The sequence below is a fragment of the Ciconia boyciana genome, chromosome 6 (assembly GCF_034638445.1).
Source record: "Ciconia boyciana chromosome 6, ASM3463844v1, whole genome shotgun sequence".
NCBI lineage: Eukaryota > Metazoa > Chordata > Aves > Ciconiiformes > Ciconiidae > Ciconia > Ciconia boyciana.
Genome location: NC_132939.1, coordinates 715,725 through 735,425, shown reverse-complemented (window position 1 = coordinate 735,425; position 19,701 = coordinate 715,725). Strand labels below are relative to the sequence as shown.

Sequence of the window (19,701 nt, the reverse complement as noted above, 5' to 3'; positions counted from 1 at the left end):
GACTGTCCGGTTCCTAGGAGGAAGCAATGTTGACATTTCTATGCCAATACTGAGTCAGAAGTTTCCCAGCACATGGGAGAGGTGGTCACAGCTCTGGTATGCTCTTTTTATTGGAAACTAACTACATAACTGAATTTGTCTGCTTTCTGCTTTCTGAACAGGCTACCCAAGCCATAGGGTCAATGCTGACCTCCTCGCTGAGGTGGCCAAGTTGCTTAAAACCATTTTCCCAACCGTGCTCTAAGCCACCACTCCCTCGATCGCGAAGTTAGCACTCAAGTATGGCAAAAGGTCACTTTTAAAAGTCACCCAGAAACTTCTGATGGTCCAAGAGTCAGAGATTTACGCTAAATCACAGGGTACCCACGCGCCCATCCCTGACTCGCTGTCCTCAGCGTCACGCCTTCGGCTAAGCCAAAGACCTGCCTGTGCCAGGGGTCTCGTCCTGCACAACCCCGTTTTCTGCTTCTGGGGTCCTCTTCTTGGACCGTCCGGCCCTCGGCAGGATGCCCCTTCTACCAGCTCCGGCTCCTTTTCTTCGGCAAATCAAAGTCTCTGTAAGGTGGCCCCGTGCACTAGAGGATGCTACAATTTCCCCTTGTGGAGGAAAGAAAAGGAAAGAGATTACAGAGGAGTCGCACACTGAAGACAGCCCTAATCCTGCACCAGGGAAAGGCAAAGCTGCCTAAGAGATGCTTGGCGGGGCTCGGGCCGCCTTCCGAGAGAGGACTTCTTCCATGCTCGCCATTGCTGGCGACTCCCACGTCCTTCTCCCAAGGACGGGGATATTAGGTCTGCAATGCGCTAACGTGCAAGTAATTTAGCACAACCAAAATTACTCCTACCCATTCCCTTAGGTGGCCTAAACCTTGCTTCCCACTTTACTTATTCCTTTGTACGACTGCTACATTTGAACTCCCGAACTAAGCGGATTTTGAGGAACGCTGAAGCACAGTCGGTGTTATCATTCACTCTCTCTGCAAAGTAATTTGAAATAAAATGAGCTAAAAGTCAGGCAGTCTAAACCACCCAGACCCAGCACTAAACACAGCCTGCGAGCCCCCCGTTTAGGGGTTTTCTCCTGGGGAAGCTGAAGACGGCCTTTAGGATCGTGAAGGTCGAGCGCCGAATACTCACACCGGGTCACAGCCGATTATCTACCTTTATTGAAAAACAACTTCACTTGGAGCACATCGCCTGCCACAAAGCGTGGCTGTATTACTTTGGTGCATTTTAAAAACAGAAGCAGTAGTGGTTGTATTGACATACAAAATCTGCTACAGGTGTAACCCAAATTATCGTATGTACAAACAGTGATATATAAACAATTATGTTGCACCTTGCTTTCCCCATAATTTCCTATTGCATTTGGCACAGCCACCATGCGCACGAGTACAACGATGTTATGTAGAAGACCTCCACGTGGCTGTCGGGCTTCTTCACCTACATACGTATTGGCATAAAAAGCAAGACAACGCCGCAGGTAACTAAGCAGGATCCCCTTCTCCTTAGTTACAAATATATTATTTCAAACAGAACAGCACAGTGCGGATAAATTAAATAGCTTCAGCTATTCTTTAGTATCATAATTTAACCACAGGCAGGTAAGTTTTAAAATTAAGACAAGGGTAGCTCCAGGAAATTATTCGCTCTCACCCTGGGCTAAGTCCAGAAGAACATATCTGGATGGGAAGAGGACAGAGAGTCTCTTACCAAAGTTGTACCAGGCAAGTTAACTTCTCGTGGTCCTGGAATGTATACAGTGCAGGCGTCTTCAGGAAATTCACATTGTACTCTGGGATTAGTCTGCAAAGTTATGTGCAAATTTTAAAAAGGCTCCGTTCCCATGTTGTCTGAAAGCCCCCGGAGTGCATCCTGCCCTGGCAAACAGGAGGAGCGGCTTCCCCTTCCCAGCCTGCGGCAGAGCAAGAGCCTACCAGGAGACTGCATGTTTTATTGCTAAAGAAAAAAATAAACCCACGCGTTGTTGATTGGGAAGTGTTTCAGTTGCACAGCCTTGCCTCATCTCCACATCAACCTGCAAGCTATGCTATTAGAATTAGATTATGTTAATTAGTCACATTCTTCTTATGCACAACAAGCCAGGAAAAGGGAAAACCAAAACGAAAAAGGTTCTTTTGATCGTTATGTCGTAACTGCCTGGAAATCAGACGGAAAAGGGCAAAATACAGCTTTCATCTGCACTTGAAAGGATCTGCAGAGTTCTGTCATCGCCTTTCATCGTCGTCTGAGAGACGCATTAATTAGGTTCCGGCAGATAGAGCAAACGAGAAGCAGCGACATGCTAGACACACACCTCCACCCTAGCTCTCCAGGCAGGAGCTGTGCCGCCGGAGGAAATCCTTCCTGTACGAAAACCAGAGTATCAGACCTCTCGACGTCAGATCCCCCAGGAAAGGGGCAAGACCACACACACAAAGGACACATGGGAGCGAAATGCCAGACCCTGCTCTTTGAAGCCAAAACTGAAGTCTAGTTTTTAAAAAAAGCACAAAAGTGAAGCAGGCAATCAAACGCACAGAAAGCTTAAAGCATTCGCCAAAGGTCCGAAAGAGAATAAAGGAGAGTTGAAAGGTTGCACCCATGTGAAGCCATCTGAGGACGAACACCAAATGAGAATTACGGTAACTTCATCACCGCCTTTTCCTCCGGGGAAGCAGGTCATTTTTACTCAAAGGCAGAAGAGGTTCTGGTCACAGCCCAGGGTGCCCCACACAACTGCACCAAATGCCTTCTCCCCCCCCCAAAGAAAATGACTTCAGCTTCTATCGCTGAGAAAACCAACATTTTTGGTATCGGTTTCCGAGCGTGCCGTTTAGCCTGTAACCCAAAGCTGTGTTTTTACAGCACTCTTTCGTGAGGACTTTTAACAGAGGCTGCTTGTCTGGAGAGGCGCTGCCCACCGATACGGCACCTTGGCGATCAGCGCACCAACAAAACGCTGTCCTCCTGCTCCCCCTCTTAAAGACTTCACGAGCAGACACGGGATGAAACGCCCCAACCCAACCCAGCGCACAATCCCAAGCAGCAGATGAAAGGAACAGCAAATGGGCTTTTTTTTTTTCTTCCCCCCTCAAGCCTACAACCCCTTGTTGTTTTGAAATGGACACCCCCCAAAAAAATCAAAGGAGAATTTAAATCTGTGGCAACACAGAGTGAAAGTTATCTCCAGAAAACAGATAATCCAAAGACTCCTCTAAACAGTTTATCTTTTGACAGGTTAAACGTCAGGTGAAGGCTTGAAGGAGTCTGCAAGTTAAGTAAAGCTGTGGACTCCTGGTAGTGTAAATATTTCCTTTTTGCACTCTTCCTATTACAGACACTGGAACCATTTACTTTTGGAAGGCAGCAACGCTTAAGCAACACACAGAACGGCAAACATTACTGATTAATACCACTCTGGGACTTGCTGGCAGGGAAAGGCAATGCAAGTACAGTTAACCAGACGACTGTTTTGAGAGCTATTACCATTTCTCTCCAGAAAAACCCCCTGCAAATCCTCCACGAAAGAATCAAGTTGCTGATCATCATCTTTTGGATATCACTGTTGAGGATTTCGCAGCTTGGCTTAAGCAACCAAAAAGAAAACAGCTGAAAAACTTGTGCAATTATTTAAAGATTGGATGTTTAGAAGAAGAAAACAGTCACCCACTGGGAAATATTCAAATCAAGACAGATTCCCACTAAGTAAAAAAGGCAGCTTCATCATTCCGCTGAAGAACTGGAAGAGCAGCACACATTAAGTGTAAAAACGTCCCGCAATTCCAGACCAAGTGCCCGCTCACCGCGAGGGGAAACTCACGCAAAAATACAGGGATCAACTGTAGCCTGTCAGGGTTCGGTTCTCCATTTATAAGTATCAATTTTTATTTATTTATTTATTTATTTAAGCAAATAAAGCTAATTGCACACTTGCTTAGATCTCGTGAGATGAGTTCAGCACCAAAATTTTAGAGAGTTTCATTTGGGGGAGGGAGGGGAGCTAAAAAGTGCCAAATCTATAAAATGGGAAGTGCTTAAGCTCAAGTTTGCTACACATTTCCCCTTCAGTGTTATTTTCATGGAGTAAAAACCCCATCAGTTTAATACACGTGCAAGGGACTAAAAAGGTGATTAAGAAATGTTTTACTCTCGCACTTTTTTTACTTTACGCTTCACAAACACTCTACCACACGGCAAGACATAACAAACATTAAAAACTAAGCGTCCGGTTAGCTGCCAGCTGAAATTTGAAGGAGTATCAAGAGAGCCTTGCTAAATGTTTGGGGAAATTTTTGAACGTAGTTTCTGCTTCAGCAGTCGTGTCAGTGTACAGCACAGTTTCCTTCTTCTGTTTGGTACCCAGAAGCTGTCAGAGGAAATGTCAGTTGTCAGCTTCACCTTCTCGGTGTCACCTAATGAGTCAAGAACTGGTAGAAGAACATTACAGGGAAGCCTCAGCTTTGCCACAGAATATTCCTGTTCCTGTAACCAGTGTTCCATTGATAAATAACTGCTTCTCAGACTGAGTTATTACATCTAAACCATAGCGGCAGAGTTTAGAAGGACATAAGAAGTTTTCAATCTCATGTGAGCGAAGGGAGTAACATCAGTGGGAGGAAGTCCTGAAGTTTAAATCTTATTACTCGCTTCTCTGACAAGAGCAATGCACCTCTTAAAAATAAAGTTTGCCCTGTGAAGGAAGTCTCCTTGGTCCCCTGGTAATAACTCACTACAGTGAGCAGGGCTGGTTTCCCCCCAGTGGAAAACCAGTTAGGTAGTTTAGGCATAGCTGGGAAGGACCAACAAGAGCGTGTTTTGGACACCAGCATCAATTTTTTCACAGCAAGGAAGGAAGGGCTGACAACTCGCTTATTTTAAGTCATTGTTGTCGTCTTTTTTTGTAATTGTCTTTTCTCAAGTCACAGTTTCAGGGCCCATTTGAATCAACAGGCTGAGGGCAGTGAGAACATCCCGCTGCCTCCAGTGCATCACGCTGGTAAAAACACCAAGCACAGTGGCTCCAAATTTTCTCTCACCTAACCATCTATGAAAGGCATGTAGTCAGTCATTTCAACTGATTCAATTACCACATATTATTAAGGAAAAGAGAAAACAGTTAATCTGAAAAACATTTTGGCTGAAGACTTCCTCAGGAATCAGCTGAGAGAGCTCACCAGCAAGCAGGCCTGAAGTTCAGGCTGTTAGGTAGGTAGAGTTTGTGATATAAAATATATATCTGTATATATAAATATGTATATATTTGTGAATATATTTTATATCACAAAGTATATAAATATGTGTACATATAATCACAAATATTTTTGTATCACAAATTCTACCTATACACACACCCCCACACACACCCGTTTTTAGGAATTTGACATTTTTTAGGAATTTTAAAATCAAACATACGAAGTGCTGTAAGAAGGCAAATAATACAAAGTTTTATCCGATTAAATCCCACCAAGATCTTTTCCTGGATGTGCTGATGAGACTGCTGCATGTTTTTTCCTGTAAACTCTTGTGGCTTGTCCATGAAGTGCAATCAAAGTTGTCAGGATCATGAAACCCCTTTAACTGGAATTTTACAGTGCAGTATCAAGTGGAATGAGCCCTTATATATTTATTCTTCCCAGACTAATCGCATCTCTGCAAGTTCTCTCTCGCTTTCTGCATCCTGGAAATGCAATAAGAGAAGGGATAAATATACAGCCTAATTGAAGCAATTAAAAAAGAGAATTTCCCTTTTCTTCTCCAAGCCCATACCAGGTTTTAAGTATACCCCCAGCCGTACATTTGTCCTCCTAATGCTTTTTTTCCTTCCCTCCCCTGTACTTCCCTCTCGACGCTACTGTCTTTGAAGACTATTTAAGTTTTCCAAGTATCAAAGCGAGTTTCTCTCATGTTTCCTTTTGAGAGACGAGAACTGACGACCCGAACAGAAGTCAAACCTCTGCTCCCTCACCGACTGTCATAGTCTGGATGAATGCCTTTGTTTTTCCTTCCCAACATGATGGAAGTTACTTGATTGATGATGAGAAGTAACATTTGCAAAGACTTAACAAAGCCACTCAAGCACTGGCTTCCTCACTCAACTCCCACTTTTCATTTCAGAGCATGAAAGAGAATTAACTCTTCATTACTCTTCTGCCTGTAGCTCTCTCCTGGTCTTTCCTGAAAATCTCAGTGCTTTTCCGATTAAACTTTTATGCCCCCAACACATATATTTCGTGTTCTTTTGGAAAAAATCCTCTCTATATTTATCAGACATACCATTCTAACTCTGCCTAGAGAGATTTCCAACCAGCGTACGGTGAGGAAGCTTCTCATCAGGCAGAGCTTGGATATTTCCTTCTGCAAGAAGGGAGTAAATTCTGCTCCGTGCCCCGGTTTCCCCAGATTTGGCAGCAGCCAGTGGCCAAGTGGTTTATGCAATACTGGGCAGTGCCCTGCAGGTGGTAGCACAGGCAAGCCAGCTCCTTGCCAGATGGCTTGCCAAGACCTCTCGGCACAATACTTTTGCTACAACAACCTGAAGACTACTTATGGCCTTAAAAACAGAGTGGCATGAGAATGCTGGGTATTTCTATAATTCTGCCTTACAGCCAGAATGTTTATTCCATCAGACTAAGGCTGAAGCTGTAAGAGCTGGAGGACCTCACTTACATTACGTCGTTCGCGTTTTTCATGACAATGCAAAGCACATCAGATGGATATTAAAAGCTGATGTGCTTTTATTCAGTTTCTAACTGGCAGTAATTTGAGGGCACCTTCTATACAGTTTCTGCTTAACAGGAAAAGTGCAAAAGAAAAGGAAAGTGCAAAAGAGCTCCCAGCTGGGGAACGCTGCCAGATGGCAGTTTCTAAAAGGCAGTACAATCTGCTCTCCAAAACCCTGTAAAAGTAATAAAAGAGCTGAAAAATCCTAGATATTAAAAAAAACACAAACCCAAACGCTGGGCAGCACACACAAACTTCTGAATGGCTCAGCACAACCAGCTCCAGCCTGGGGGAGCTTAGGAGCTAACTTGGCACCAAGAGAGTTAAGTGTTGGCTGCTCCTCCAACGCTACACAGGTAGTTAGAAGAGGTAACACAGTGCTCCAGCCCTAGGACAGCCACTCAGCTTAAGTGGCCCCATCTGAATTGAGCTGGCCAGGCAGGATAGTGCCCAAAGGAATAAACCTTCCCCCAAAATGGGGTACTGGGAAGTGTACTGCAGTTGCCCAGCAGATATTCCAGTTTATGAGCTGCGGTGCTGAACACGTGCCGGGCATTCAAATGTGTCTATAACCTAACCCTGGAAGTAGCACAGTATTTGCTTGGTGGTGTGCTGGACTTCTAAGCCTGTATCATATTCTCAACTTCTTAATATTTTTCATTGTTTTGCTGAATTGCTTTAGGCATTCGGAGAACAGGTCCCAAGAGAAGAAAAGAGTCCACGGTAAGGAACAAAATACTTTAAAACCTGGGCTTACAAGCTGGAACATCTCTTAGAAAAGAGTTTTATCCCTGTAACCATTTTATCTCTGCTCATCATCAATGCGTGCTTACTGAGACTGCTACCTCTTTTGTATTGACTGGCAGCTCTGAAGCAAGGTTCATCCAGAGAACAGCTGCAGAGTTGTTCCCCAGGTCCCTGTAACACTGTGAAGAAAAAAATGACAACGTGAGAAGAGTTAAACGGGGAAAAAAAATGTAAAGCAAATGTAACTGAGCAATTATGAACCCTGGAAACTGATAAGAGCAGCTATTTCTACCCCTTAACCATTTGCACTGTGTAGTTTCAAGCTCCTGACACTTCCTGCAGTATCCTTCATTCTCAAAGCATTATAATCCCCATCAGATTATAGAATACTAGATTTCCTTTTTTGTTGGTTTGTTTGTTTGTTTATTTTGGGCAAGGAGATGGGTTTTCTGGTTGGAGATTTTAAGGTGACCCTGTGATTTTCACCATTTTCAGAGCTCTAATTTCCACTTAGCCACTATTCCTCCCACCGCTTTCTTCATACAACCTCTACACTGAGAGCACATCACCTTACAAAGCCTACATTCCCTGGGCTGTTAAAAATGAGGTTCAGCTGCAAGCACTGTAACATCTAATATTTACAGGTCTCTCGGGTCTCACAATAGGTGTGAAATATTCTGCATCGTGAACTCTTCTCCAACAGCAGAGAAACAGTCATCCCTCTACGTAATAGGAAGGCTTTCGGTGCCTAGAGAGTCATGGAGGCATTTGGGGACTATGAAATAAGCGTGGTAAAAGGAAGTGGTTGCTAAAAAACCCCAAACCATCGGCAATGTACTTAATCATTGCTGTAATTGCTATAAAAAGCCAATAATCAGTCAGGATAAGGGCAACAGTTAAACTCCTGCAGGGCTATTCCTTCAGACTCTGAAATGTCACTTCACGATATGTGCATGTGTGTATTTTGGTGGTTTTCCTGCGTCGTGGGATAGTTCTGAAAGAACTATCTGTTCTGCTGTGAGCACTGTCAAATTTCTGCATCTGGTGAATTCAAAATAGATCGAGTCATGGACATCCTCAAAGCCTTTAAAAACCCCGTGTCCCTGCATATCAGTCAAAAAAGTCAGAAGATGAATACAAAACACAGTTCTTTCATTCTTTGAAGTTTGACCCATCAGAGCACTACCTCCTTCAAAATAATTAGATACGAATTGCACTTTTTAAATTTTGTGATTAAGGATGTGATCCAAAGTGACAGAGCCAGGGATTAGGAAAAAAAAACAAACCCAAAATCAAACAGATACAAGCAGTCCTATTAACCTCTACACTAATTTGTGTTTGCAGAGTATTTCTGAAGCTCACTCACATCTGCCAGACATGTGGTGAACTATTAGCCCAATAAAAACATATCAGCCCATGTAGATTACACCCAATGAAACCCAAATTTTTACATCAAGTCTGAAAATCTGTTCAGGTTCAGACTTGCAAGGATTTGCTGGTGCAACTTCACTGGAAATAAGTTCCAAGTCTTCCATTCTTTACTCTATACAAGCCATTTAGGGGTGATTTTGAATTTCCATGAATGCTGGCTGTATTTACAAGCAGGGAGAAGCAATTAAGAGCACATTCATCATGGTACATAAGCAGCCAGAAACAAAAGGCTAGCTGATTTACAAATACATAGCTGATTTTACTTAGACTCATGACTCAATACACACAGTGAGCTGCAATATATCAAAGACAAAATCCAGCTGGTGTGAAGGCTACTACACCTCTTGCTGGGTTTTCCTCCTCTGCTATCGCCTTCATTTTCCTTTAACGAGATGCTTATTGTGAAATAAATTCTGCACCTAGGTTCCAGTAATAATGTACTCCAGACCAAGCAGATCCTACGACTTGCACGCTACCCTGACAAAACTCACATTCTTTGGGACATTGGGAATTTAGGAATTTCAGAGAATGACTACAGCTACTCTTCGCTGCGCCCACTCTGGCTAATATTTCTAAAGCTATTTGGGCTTTAAATATTTCTAGACTCCAACTGGAGGCTGTAGGAATTAAGCAGCAGTTTTAACATTTAAGAGTTCAAAACCAACGATTCCCTCAATGCAAACAAAAAGATCTTTGGAGCTCCAGCTCCAGGCACTGGTGGTGTATTTAACCATCGCTCAAGACTCCCATCTGTATTGGTAAAATAGAGACATAACTTATCCTTTACTTTTCCCCATGATTCTCTTTCTGTACACACCACAGAAATCCATGGCGGTGGTGGGATTAAACCTCCAGCCTGTGGCTTGCAAGTTACCAGTGCCGCTTTATATAGAATTTGATCTCTTAAAAACCAAGAAGGATGCTCCACTGGATGACTCAAAGGCAAAATCCTCCCTGAAGTCTAATGCCTCTGCACAAGATGATTTGGCCTTTTTTAGAAATGTTATCATCTTATAAAATCTTGCTTCTGCATGGAGTAATTTACACATGCTTAGCACTTTACAGCCCAAGATAATTTTTTAATACAAATATTTCTTAGCCTACAAACATATGGCTGAACTAAAGAAAGCAACAAGTGACTGGTTACCTTGGCAATGTATATTCTTCCTGCTTTGGAAAATCCTGGGCTCAGTTCCTCAACCTACAAAGAACAGAGGGGAGGAGAGAGAAAAGCAGACATTAGGCTACACAAAGGACACAGTTAATGCCTGTATCAGGCTTATTGCATCTCTTTAAATAGATGACTAAACCCTACTTTTATAAATACGTAGATCAGTGTAAGAATTTCTCATAGGCCTGCCTGGCTGGGTTAGTAAAGCCCTCAGGTTCTCATAAAGTGCCTGTGACTCAATGAACCACATTCATACTCTCACCTAACGTAAGTGTCGTGGAAGAACGGCGAGGTGGTGAAGCCGAGCACTCAGAAGCTAAGGGAGACCCAGAACCAGCCTCACGACCTCCTGCACATGCGTGTGCACTATTTTTAACCTCCTTGCCCGTTCAGTCTCATCCACTTGGGCTCCTCCCGAATATGCTGGTGCCAAACCTCAGCAATCTTCCCCCAGTTTTTATCTTCTCCTTCCGGGCTACCAGTTCCCAGCTTCCTAGTTACCCACATCCCTCTGCCTTCTTCCACACATCTCAGTTATAGTCATCGCTCTCCAAGCAACTTTGTTCCCGTATGTTCCTATTACGAACCCTTGGCTTGGCCCATGTCCCATCTGCATTCAAACTCCCCCATGTGCTCTACCAAGATGCCTGAGCCCAGACCTCAGAGGAAGCACTGAGAGCCCAACACAGACAACGCTCCTCCTCTTAATTCTGTTGTCTGGCCTTAGACCTAGTCCAGCTTGTGACTAACCCAGGGCTACAATTTGCTGGAAGATTTCCATTCCCCTGAAGCATACCAACTGCGGCTGAAAGCTGCAATGGACTCTGCTGAGCATATGGGAAGTGCACTTGTTCGGGGGATAATTCGCTTCCAGAGGGATGCTTTTGTGACCTTTTAAAATTCTCTCTGTATCTGACCACAGCTAAACCTCAGAAAAATGCAAGTTCCTGTTTCAAACCACAGCACCGCTCTCACTTATCAATAAAAGTGAAAAAGCTATTTTTCTCTCTAATGACAAGAAACTGAAATGACTTAACCGCTTTGGCTGAAAAGTATATTGCCTAGGGCAGATACCCATCACAAACTTCCCTCTCAAACAACTACATTTTGGCAAATTTAGAAGAAACTGAAATAAGCCTGACATTCCCCGACACTTTGCAGAACTGCTGGCCCAATCTATGAGTTATAAAGTGGTAGGGCAATTTGCTTCTGCAACACTTCAGAGGCGCTTAAGAGTAGTTCTCACAGGCACAGCCAAAGACAGTCTGTTTAACTCATTCATCATGTGCAGACCCTTGCAACAAGAGCTATATGCTCAAAAATGCGACTCAGGCCATGTCTTAAATTCATTTTCATCAACAGGAGGACAAAAAAAAAGCCATTCAGAGGGTAGGATTCTTACAAAGTAGGAAGTGCTCCTAAGAATTTCTTTCTAGAAATCCATAAGCAATATGCCCCTGAAACCTTAAAGCAGTTGTCTTCAAAAGTTTGAAATGGAGAAGTTTGACCTAATCAGACAGCCTTTTAATAAAATATTCTGAGAGAAATTAAAATGACAAAATGTGTCTACACAAGCATTCCCAGGGATGAGCTCAAACAGATCGTACAGACCATATGCATTTAGTGTCAAGCAATGAATCCCCCCACTATGCAGCTTTTAAAAGGAAAACCAAAACCCTTAAAAACAATTCTGAACACTTTGGGTCTAGTTCTGACGTCTTCAAAATCACGTTCTTCTGTCTGGCTATTCTATAACAGAGGCTCCAAAATTTTTGCTTTCACCAGCTTTTCTTCCACAGGTTCTAAGTCAGTGGAGATGTATCATGGAGCACTTGGAGAGTGATGAGTTTAAGCAGAATACAAGTACTCCCATTCCACGCTTGTGATTACATTTGTCAGGTTAGCGATTCCCTTGCTTATCAGATTTCATTACCCGTAAGAAGTTTTGCAGTGCGTCCTGTACAGTGGCTGTAGGAGGGGCTTCAAACAAAGCAGAAGCAGTCTTTTTTTCCAGCCATCCCAGGTGGGAAACCTGCAGAGACAGTAAGATGAAACCATCAAACCCACTAGAGACACAGCATATGCAAAAGTATACAGACAAGGAATCATCCAGTTTCTTGTAGCTGGCTCGTGCACCTGGGAGAAAGCCAAAGATCTTGGTAGTGTCGGCAGATTCTGGACGAGTATCCAAGTCTGGCCACAGAATGAAACCCGATTTGCTTTTCCTTGTCCCGAGTCAGCTTTTGCAGGTCCATACATCAGCTGGCACATGCATAATGCTCAAAGTAAGATTTGTCTCTACAGCTGAGTATTACAGGCACGCACAGGGTGGGTGGTCCAAAATCCCAAACCGCCTTATTGCAGCCACCCCAGCTCCTGGCCGTTCCCACCTATGCATCGGAGCAAATGCACATATGGAGCCCTCCCGTCTCCCAGCTTAAATCTTGTACAAGAACATGTTCTCACCATACAAAGATCCCTGGAGAGAGGCAGGCTAAAGCCTTCCCACCAACAGATATTCACATTTTGAGAAAAAGGTAGCTACTATAATTACTTGATGAAATCTTATTCTCCTGCTCCCAGGTCCTCTCTCTAATAAGAAACACCCTGAAATTTTAATGGGGGAAAGGATGCATAGGACTGTAACTTCTGATAATATCTTCTTTGTTTAATACTGTATAATTCTTATAATGCAGAACAGCAGAAGCACTAACGTATTTCTACATACATCTGTGTTTGTTTCATAGCTTCAGCAGCTCTAAGAGCAGCAAGGCTGAGTAAAGTCCACAACAGAATAAAAGGTAGGAGCTTCCACTAGTTCAGCTCACCGCTCCTCTGTAATTACCCGTGTCAATTATCTCAGCTACAATCTCTGCAATGCGACTTCATTTTTGACAGCAGCAAAGCACTTTCAAATTGTATAAACTGAAACTAGATAGTTACTGCAAACTCTTATTTCTTTTTATAGGCACTAAATCTGATTTACGGTATTTGACTCCAAGCTTTTCCCTGTCAAGAAATATAAAGCAGCCGGCACGCTTCTTCTAATACCTCCAATACTTTGTGTAGCAAGGGTAGAGGAAACACATGCAAAAGATTATACAGATATACTGTGTGTAGAAGCTCTTGCCAGCCCTGAAATGTCCTCAATCACATCCATATGTGCTTAAAGGATTGAAGGTAGGTTGTTTTTAGTGAGTAAAGCACGGGGCACAGGACGCTAGTTTGCAGCTAGTGTTTTTCCTAATCCATTCTTTGCCATTTCACCTCCCATGCCACCTGCAGCAACTAAAAAACTAAGTTCGGAGCCCCGAACCCTTCAGAGCTTCAATTCAGAAATAACACTTTCGGCAAACAGCTTCCCTCTGGGAAACAGACAAAAAAAGGGGAAAAATGAAGAGCAGAATAGTGGCAATAAATAAATGAAACAGCAAAAACCCCAGCAGCTTTTACTCTATTGCAGAGAGGTACACCAAGTACTTTTAAAGCCCTTTCTGATTCGGGGACAAAAGTATTACAGTAGCAAGAGCAAATAACATTGCCAATATGAAACTGCACTCTTGATGCTTTTAAAAACGTCAGTGTGTCTTCAACACCACTAACCTTTCTCTACCTTCTTCTGGCCTTTGATCGTCAGCACACAGCAACGCGCCGGAAACGGGCTCAGCCGGCATTCGGCCTGATCACCGACTCAGTGTTTCTGTAGTCCCTCTCTTGCTGTGAGCTTACGTAAACTCTTATTAAAAACCTGTACCATTTAAAATCTAGTGCTTCGAGCGGTAACGCCGGATGAAGGTATACATTTTAGGTTTAATAGGAGGCAGACAAGAGGGAGATGGACTGCCTAAGACTCCTCGATTACAGTTAAGAAAACAACTTAGATGGAAAGCTGAGAGATTCTGACTGACACTGTCTCCTGGCAGACCATAGTTTCAATAGTGCTTTTATAAAGCGTCAAGGTGCTACACGTACAAGAACATGAGCTTTGACATCATGAGAGGTTTCTGAATGCAATGCATTTATAGCATTCACCCGTGGAGTGTTTTTCTTGGCACTGTTTCAGGACTGAAATGAAGAGTTTCTAGATCCTGTGCAAGTGCAACTTTTAAACTACTTCTTCAAGCAGCTAGGACATTTCCGTACCTGTACTTTCTGATACAATATCTGAGTTCAGCAGCTAAAGAGTGTCCTCAGTCCTTATGGCTGGTGGTTTGAATCCACCTATCTTTCATTCAAACAGGGAATTAAATTCCAAGGAGGAAGAAAACAGCAGTAAGTAGTAATAAAACTATTTTACCTGGTAACACCACCTGCCCAAAAGATAGTAAGACTTTGGATCCTCTGGTTTCAGTTCAATCGCTTTATCAATGTGTTCCTATGGAAAATCATCACACAACACACATTACATTTTTGTTATAAGCAAATACAATATCCACAAGAGCAGATGAACAAACGTAGAAAGAGGAAAGGAAGAAGTCCACAATTTAAGTGTACAGCTACAAAGAGCTTCAGATTTTCTTAAAATGGTTTCAGTGAACACTGAAAACCAGCATTTTATCAGTCTCAGAGACAAGAATTTCTACACACAAAAAACATGAAGCTGCCCTTCATTTTATTCTACCACCTTTTCGGAGCTTTGACATAACCAACTTACTGGTCACGCCAATAGCTGACGAGGTAATAATTATACATGCCCTGTTCTGTAGTAACTGTTCCAGGTGCATCCTCTTACCCCGTAACATCCCCGCTGTGGATGAAAGGCCAATAAAGCAATCTGAGGCAGATTAAATCCTCTTTGAAAAATAACTGCTTTGCATTTATGGGAGGGTGCAAGCATGCTCACAGGCAGTTACTGAAGAAGAGCTGGTGCTGTATCTTATTACCGCATGGTAATGTCATGTTTCAAGTTCTCAGTCTCATCGTATACATACGTTTTATCTGCAAGACTTTTCTTCTTTTTTCTGAGATTATAGTGCCAAAAGTGCAGAGCCAGACCAGCCACCCTCATCACACGTCGCTGGAATCACCTTCCTCAGCCCAAACCACCCACTCATAGCATCTCTTTGAGACCTACTGTTTCCCTAATAAGAGGTGGAGCCAATTTTCCTAACTTACTACTGTAGAAATAAGCATTGTTCAATACTTACACAAAAACCAGCACGTCCTTCCTACTCACCTTAAAAACATATCCAGTTTGAATACGCTTCTGAATACTCTCATGTTCTGATAACTGTCCGCAAAGAATAGCGTACCTACACAGAGGAGACATTTGCATGAAATCAGTCAGTTTTAAGTATACGCTGACGTTCTGTTGATATCTTCAGAAGGAAGATATCAAAGTGCATTAAAGCTTCACAACTTACTGGGGAAAACAAGGAATACTGTATGTCTTTTACGGGGAAGAGACATATGCAGTAAAAATTGAGTGCACAAGAAGGTATTAGCTTGAAGGGTGCCGGCAAGTCAACAGGAGTGGTTTGACGTGACATAAAAATTCATTGCACTGATGGCTGGAAAGCCTTCCTTCTACGTAAAACAGGAGCAGCACACTTCTACACCCTAAATTTCTTCACTTGGCAACAAAAATGTGACAAAACACAGAGCAATGAAGAGTGAACGCTACTGCAGCGAGAGCCAGAACTACGAAAAGCTCTAATTAACTACGGTGCTCAGCGATCTTCCATACGCAACACCCAATCTACAGCACAGCAGTCATCTACTTCGAGGGAAAACATCGTGAAAACCTACCTATATCCTGTAGCCCAACACGGCCACCAAACTTGGGAAACAAAATAACACGTTTTCAGTGTTGCAAGTGCAAAGCTATTTAGTTTTGTCTAGTAAGAGATCATGAATTCTGACGCTGAGAAGCACAGTACCTAGCAAAACTAGTTATTTCGTGAGCTGTGAAAGTTAAGGAAGGTTAATTACCCACAGATTGGCACCCTCCCGTCTCACCTCCCCGCACCACAGCGGCTCAAACCCGCTCCCTCCCTGCATTGCTTCCCAAGAAACGGCAAATCGCAGAGGCGTGCGAGGGCACCGCTGCTGAACAGAACACGCAAATGGCAGTTTCAGCCACGCTGATTCGGTCTTCGATGGTCTTCGATCTCTGCCATCCCGCTTAGGTGAGAGCGGTGGGAATGGAAGAGGCTTCGCCCCTCTTCTCTGAGCTTGGCTGAAAAAAAATATTGGGTGGAACGGATGGACAAATGAGTAACACAAGCCTCGTTCTCTGAAAAAATTAAGCTGAAAAGAAGGAAGATGCAAGTAAGCCTCCCTTGAGATTTCTTTTACTACAGCCACATCGCAGTGTTGCTCTGTCTCATCTCGCCACACGATATCCCAAAGCATCCCTGGTGACGGTTAACCCCAACAGATGGTCGAGCAGGAATCTGTCAGGAGACTTTTCAATCTCCAAGCACACTTTCTTCAGTGTCACGAAAAAACCCACAGAACGTTTCACACCTCATCGCTCTCGCCTGAACTAAATTTTCAATGTGTAAGTTACAACACAAACAAGTTGCGTCTCCTGAATATTTCCAATTTTGTCATTGAATCTCATTCCTTTAACGTGTTAATTTTCTTGTGAAAGAACTCTGGTTCAGTTCTAAAATTCTTATTTTTCGTGATAATGGAAAAGACTACCAGATCAATGTCTTAATTGGGTAAAATCCTTTTCCCCCACTTGAAAAAAGTTCACAGCTGCGCTGCCATAATCTGTCGCTTGCAGACGATGAAGTAAGTGTTTTTACGATCTTCTCCAGCTTGTTTCACAACAAATATCAGCCTGTGCTAAATATCCCTAACCACAACATGACTAGGGTTTAGAAATACAAGCCAATAAAAGGCTTATTTTCTGAGATCACAAGATAAAATACTCCTATACAATAAATCATGTAGTCTGTAACCCTGCCTAATGTATAGGAACTTGCCAGAGTATAGCTCCTATAACCATATTGTTTAGGCTCCCAAAAAGGTGGGCAGGCTCAATTACAATTAGGCCAAGTTTAAGGTTTTGCAACAAAACAGGGAAACACCCTGCCTTTTTAAAAAGGAAGCTAAAATGCTGCATAACCTCCCTTTTACTACCCCGTCCTTCCCCAGGGACGGCCCAACAAGCCCCTTCGCAGCAGCAGTCATCCGGCGGTGGGACACTAAGCTACTTCAGTCCGATCCCTCCACCAACAATCGCATAAACGTCAAGTGGTGCGACACGCAGCCGTCAAGAAATATAAATACCAGATATTTTTTAACAGCCTGGTGAAACGTTACATAAAGTAAGCAGTAAATAGTAGTCCTGTATCTGTGTCATGAAATAAAATAAATAAATAGATTTAAAAAAAAAAAAACAAAAAAGGTAAGAGATGCCTGAACTGGTTTTTCACTGCAGTCCCAGGAAAAGACGACTCTACCCGAGCCAGCTCTGCTGGTCTCAGCCCTTTGCACGAACCTTCCTTTTCAGCCTGTGCCTCGAGGGCCAGGGCCACCAGCCTGCTGGTGACTTTCACACGCAAGACTTTGCGGTTCCGAGGTTTTAGGCTCTGGAGGTCTTCAGACCCCAGCTTCCCTTCCCCGCTCGGCAGCGCCAACACGGTTTTCTGCTTTTCTCTCTTCTGCTTGTTTAGCTTGGCTTGTTGGAGCTATTTATTCTGGTTCATGTCGTGAAATGCCGCGGGATGCAAGTCACAAGAGGCACTATCAAGTTGCAGGAGGACTGTAACAGGAGAGTAATAGGATAGATTAAAAATAATGAGTTAGGGAAGGGGATTTTCATCATCTGTAAACAATATGTAACCTCGGAAGCACTGTTCAGATCGATGCCTCAGCAGTTACCGAAACCTTACATTATGATATCGCTCGACTAATTATTAACCAGAACTACTCATTAAGCTGCTGACACTGATCAAACTGCAAGTTCCCATAGGAATCTCAGCTCAGTAAGGATTTCCCCATTTATTAGAAAATAAACTCTGTGGAAGCAGATACTACCAGATGAGAGACCGTCCGTTCTTCCAGCTTAAATCCCCAAGCTCAGCACACGCAGCTTTGAGGAAACTTCATTTTCGACGCTGCACTCTGGCTGACTCCCACCAAAGCAGGACTTCTGGCCTCCGAACACAAAACACACAGCTCTGCGCGGCCCATCACCTCCAGCTCCATGGCCAGGGTGGTTTGCCAACCCAAATACATCTCTTATCTCTCTTAACTGTTTCAAAGCCTCGCTTCAGCTAGAGTGCCGGTGCTCCTTTCTGCATACAACAATCGGTAAATTACAAAGAAACGGTGAGGCAAAGGGGAATAAAACGAGAAGGGGAAAGAAGTGGGGAGAAGCAGCGGGTTTGCAGCCAAGCGATAAGAGTGAAATAGAGCGTGTTTTATATTTATATTGCCGAAGACGAGTCAAACATGAAAGTCTGACCACTGACACCAGCACAAAGACATGAAAGCTCTTTCCTTTTTTTGATGTCTTTCCTGACATCAAAATTTGCTTCATACGTATGTAACTAATTTTTCCTCGCCACACCCACCTAATTAATGGGCTAGAACAGATTCCCATTCAATCAGCATGAGCTGTGAACTGAATGTATCAAGGCTAGCCTGTAAAAATTGTTCAGTGCCATTCAAGCAGCATTGCTGGTACATCGAGAGAGGTTCTCTCACACGCAGACAAGGAGATAAAAATCCTTGTCCGAGCTCAACTTTCAGTTATCGGAGTCAGATAAAAGCTAGAAGAATAAATCCCTTTCTAATCAAGTAAATAATATGGAGAAACAGAGCTCCAAAATATACACCTTGATAAAGAATTTAGACGTTTCCCCAATATTTTATGAGTATTACCAGTTTTTCGCCTTGCTGTGCACTGGGGAGATCGATGTTGGTCTCTTGAGGAAGGGAAAGAGACAGATAATTAGCATGCAGGTATTTAGACTGCAATGAAACACACTGAAAATTAAAATAATTGTTAATTTAGGAATTAGTACCTTGGGAGAGCAGAATTCCCAGGGACTTAACCTGAAGTTAATGACCGGCTGGTCAAAGAGCTTGGAAAAAAAGCTTTGGCTTTTCTAAGGGGAGACAAGATGGAAGGAAAAAATGAGGAAGGCAGAAGTACTCCTCCGGGCTCGTCTGCAGAGAGAGCTCAGCGAGGAGGTCGGGGTGTAAATTCACAAAGCATCAGTTAAGCTGAAATCATTCCCCATGTGGATATACTTAGCAGCACCGTACTCCAGTCGCACAACCAGAAGATGCCCCTTGAACATCCATATGGGAGTTTCTATATTCTCTACGTACCACCTAGTTTCTGCATTAACTTTCCAGCGCACGTGAGCCCCGCGTTTGGCTTTGCCCTACCAGCAGCAGAAGGCTACGGGCCGTGCGCCAGCTGAGTATTCAGAGATGTTGGTTTACTTTGTAGAAAGCCGTGTCACTGCTGTGTTCGCTGCTGGTCGTACGTCTTCCCAGTTAAGGCTAAGAATTCATCAAGAGCCTTGCTGGCTTGACATGGGAGATAAAAGCCCAGTTTGAGGCCTAAAAAAGCCAAGATTTATGCAGAGATAGCAAATCTATATGTACGGACTAGTTGAAAAGGGTACTTGACAATGATGGCATGTATGCTAGAAATTTAA

General features: G+C 43.3%; 1 protein-coding gene across 2 annotated transcripts in view; it reads right to left on the bottom strand.

Moving 5' to 3' along the window:
• Positions 1–4,129: 4,129 nt before the first annotated feature.
• The window catches only part of RMDN3 (regulator of microtubule dynamics 3), a 41,133-nt gene continuing 25,561 nt past the window's right edge, over positions 4,130–19,701 (bottom strand). Inside the window, exons 7-12 of one of the 2 annotated variants that reach the window (XM_072864615.1) lie at positions 15,249–15,324; positions 14,370–14,447; positions 12,006–12,104; positions 10,049–10,102; positions 7,557–7,649; positions 4,130–5,680 (exon numbers count right to left, since the gene is read on the bottom strand). In XM_072864615.1, coding sequence (XP_072720716.1) covers positions 5,627–5,680; positions 7,557–7,649; positions 10,049–10,102; positions 12,006–12,104; positions 14,370–14,447; positions 15,249–15,324 — 454 coding nt within the window. In that variant the 3' untranslated portion in view covers positions 4,130–5,626. The remainder of the gene's footprint in view (positions 5,681–7,556; positions 7,650–10,048; positions 10,103–12,005; positions 12,105–14,369; positions 14,448–15,248; positions 15,325–19,701) is intronic. The other variant, XM_072864616.1, reaches the window with a different exon arrangement.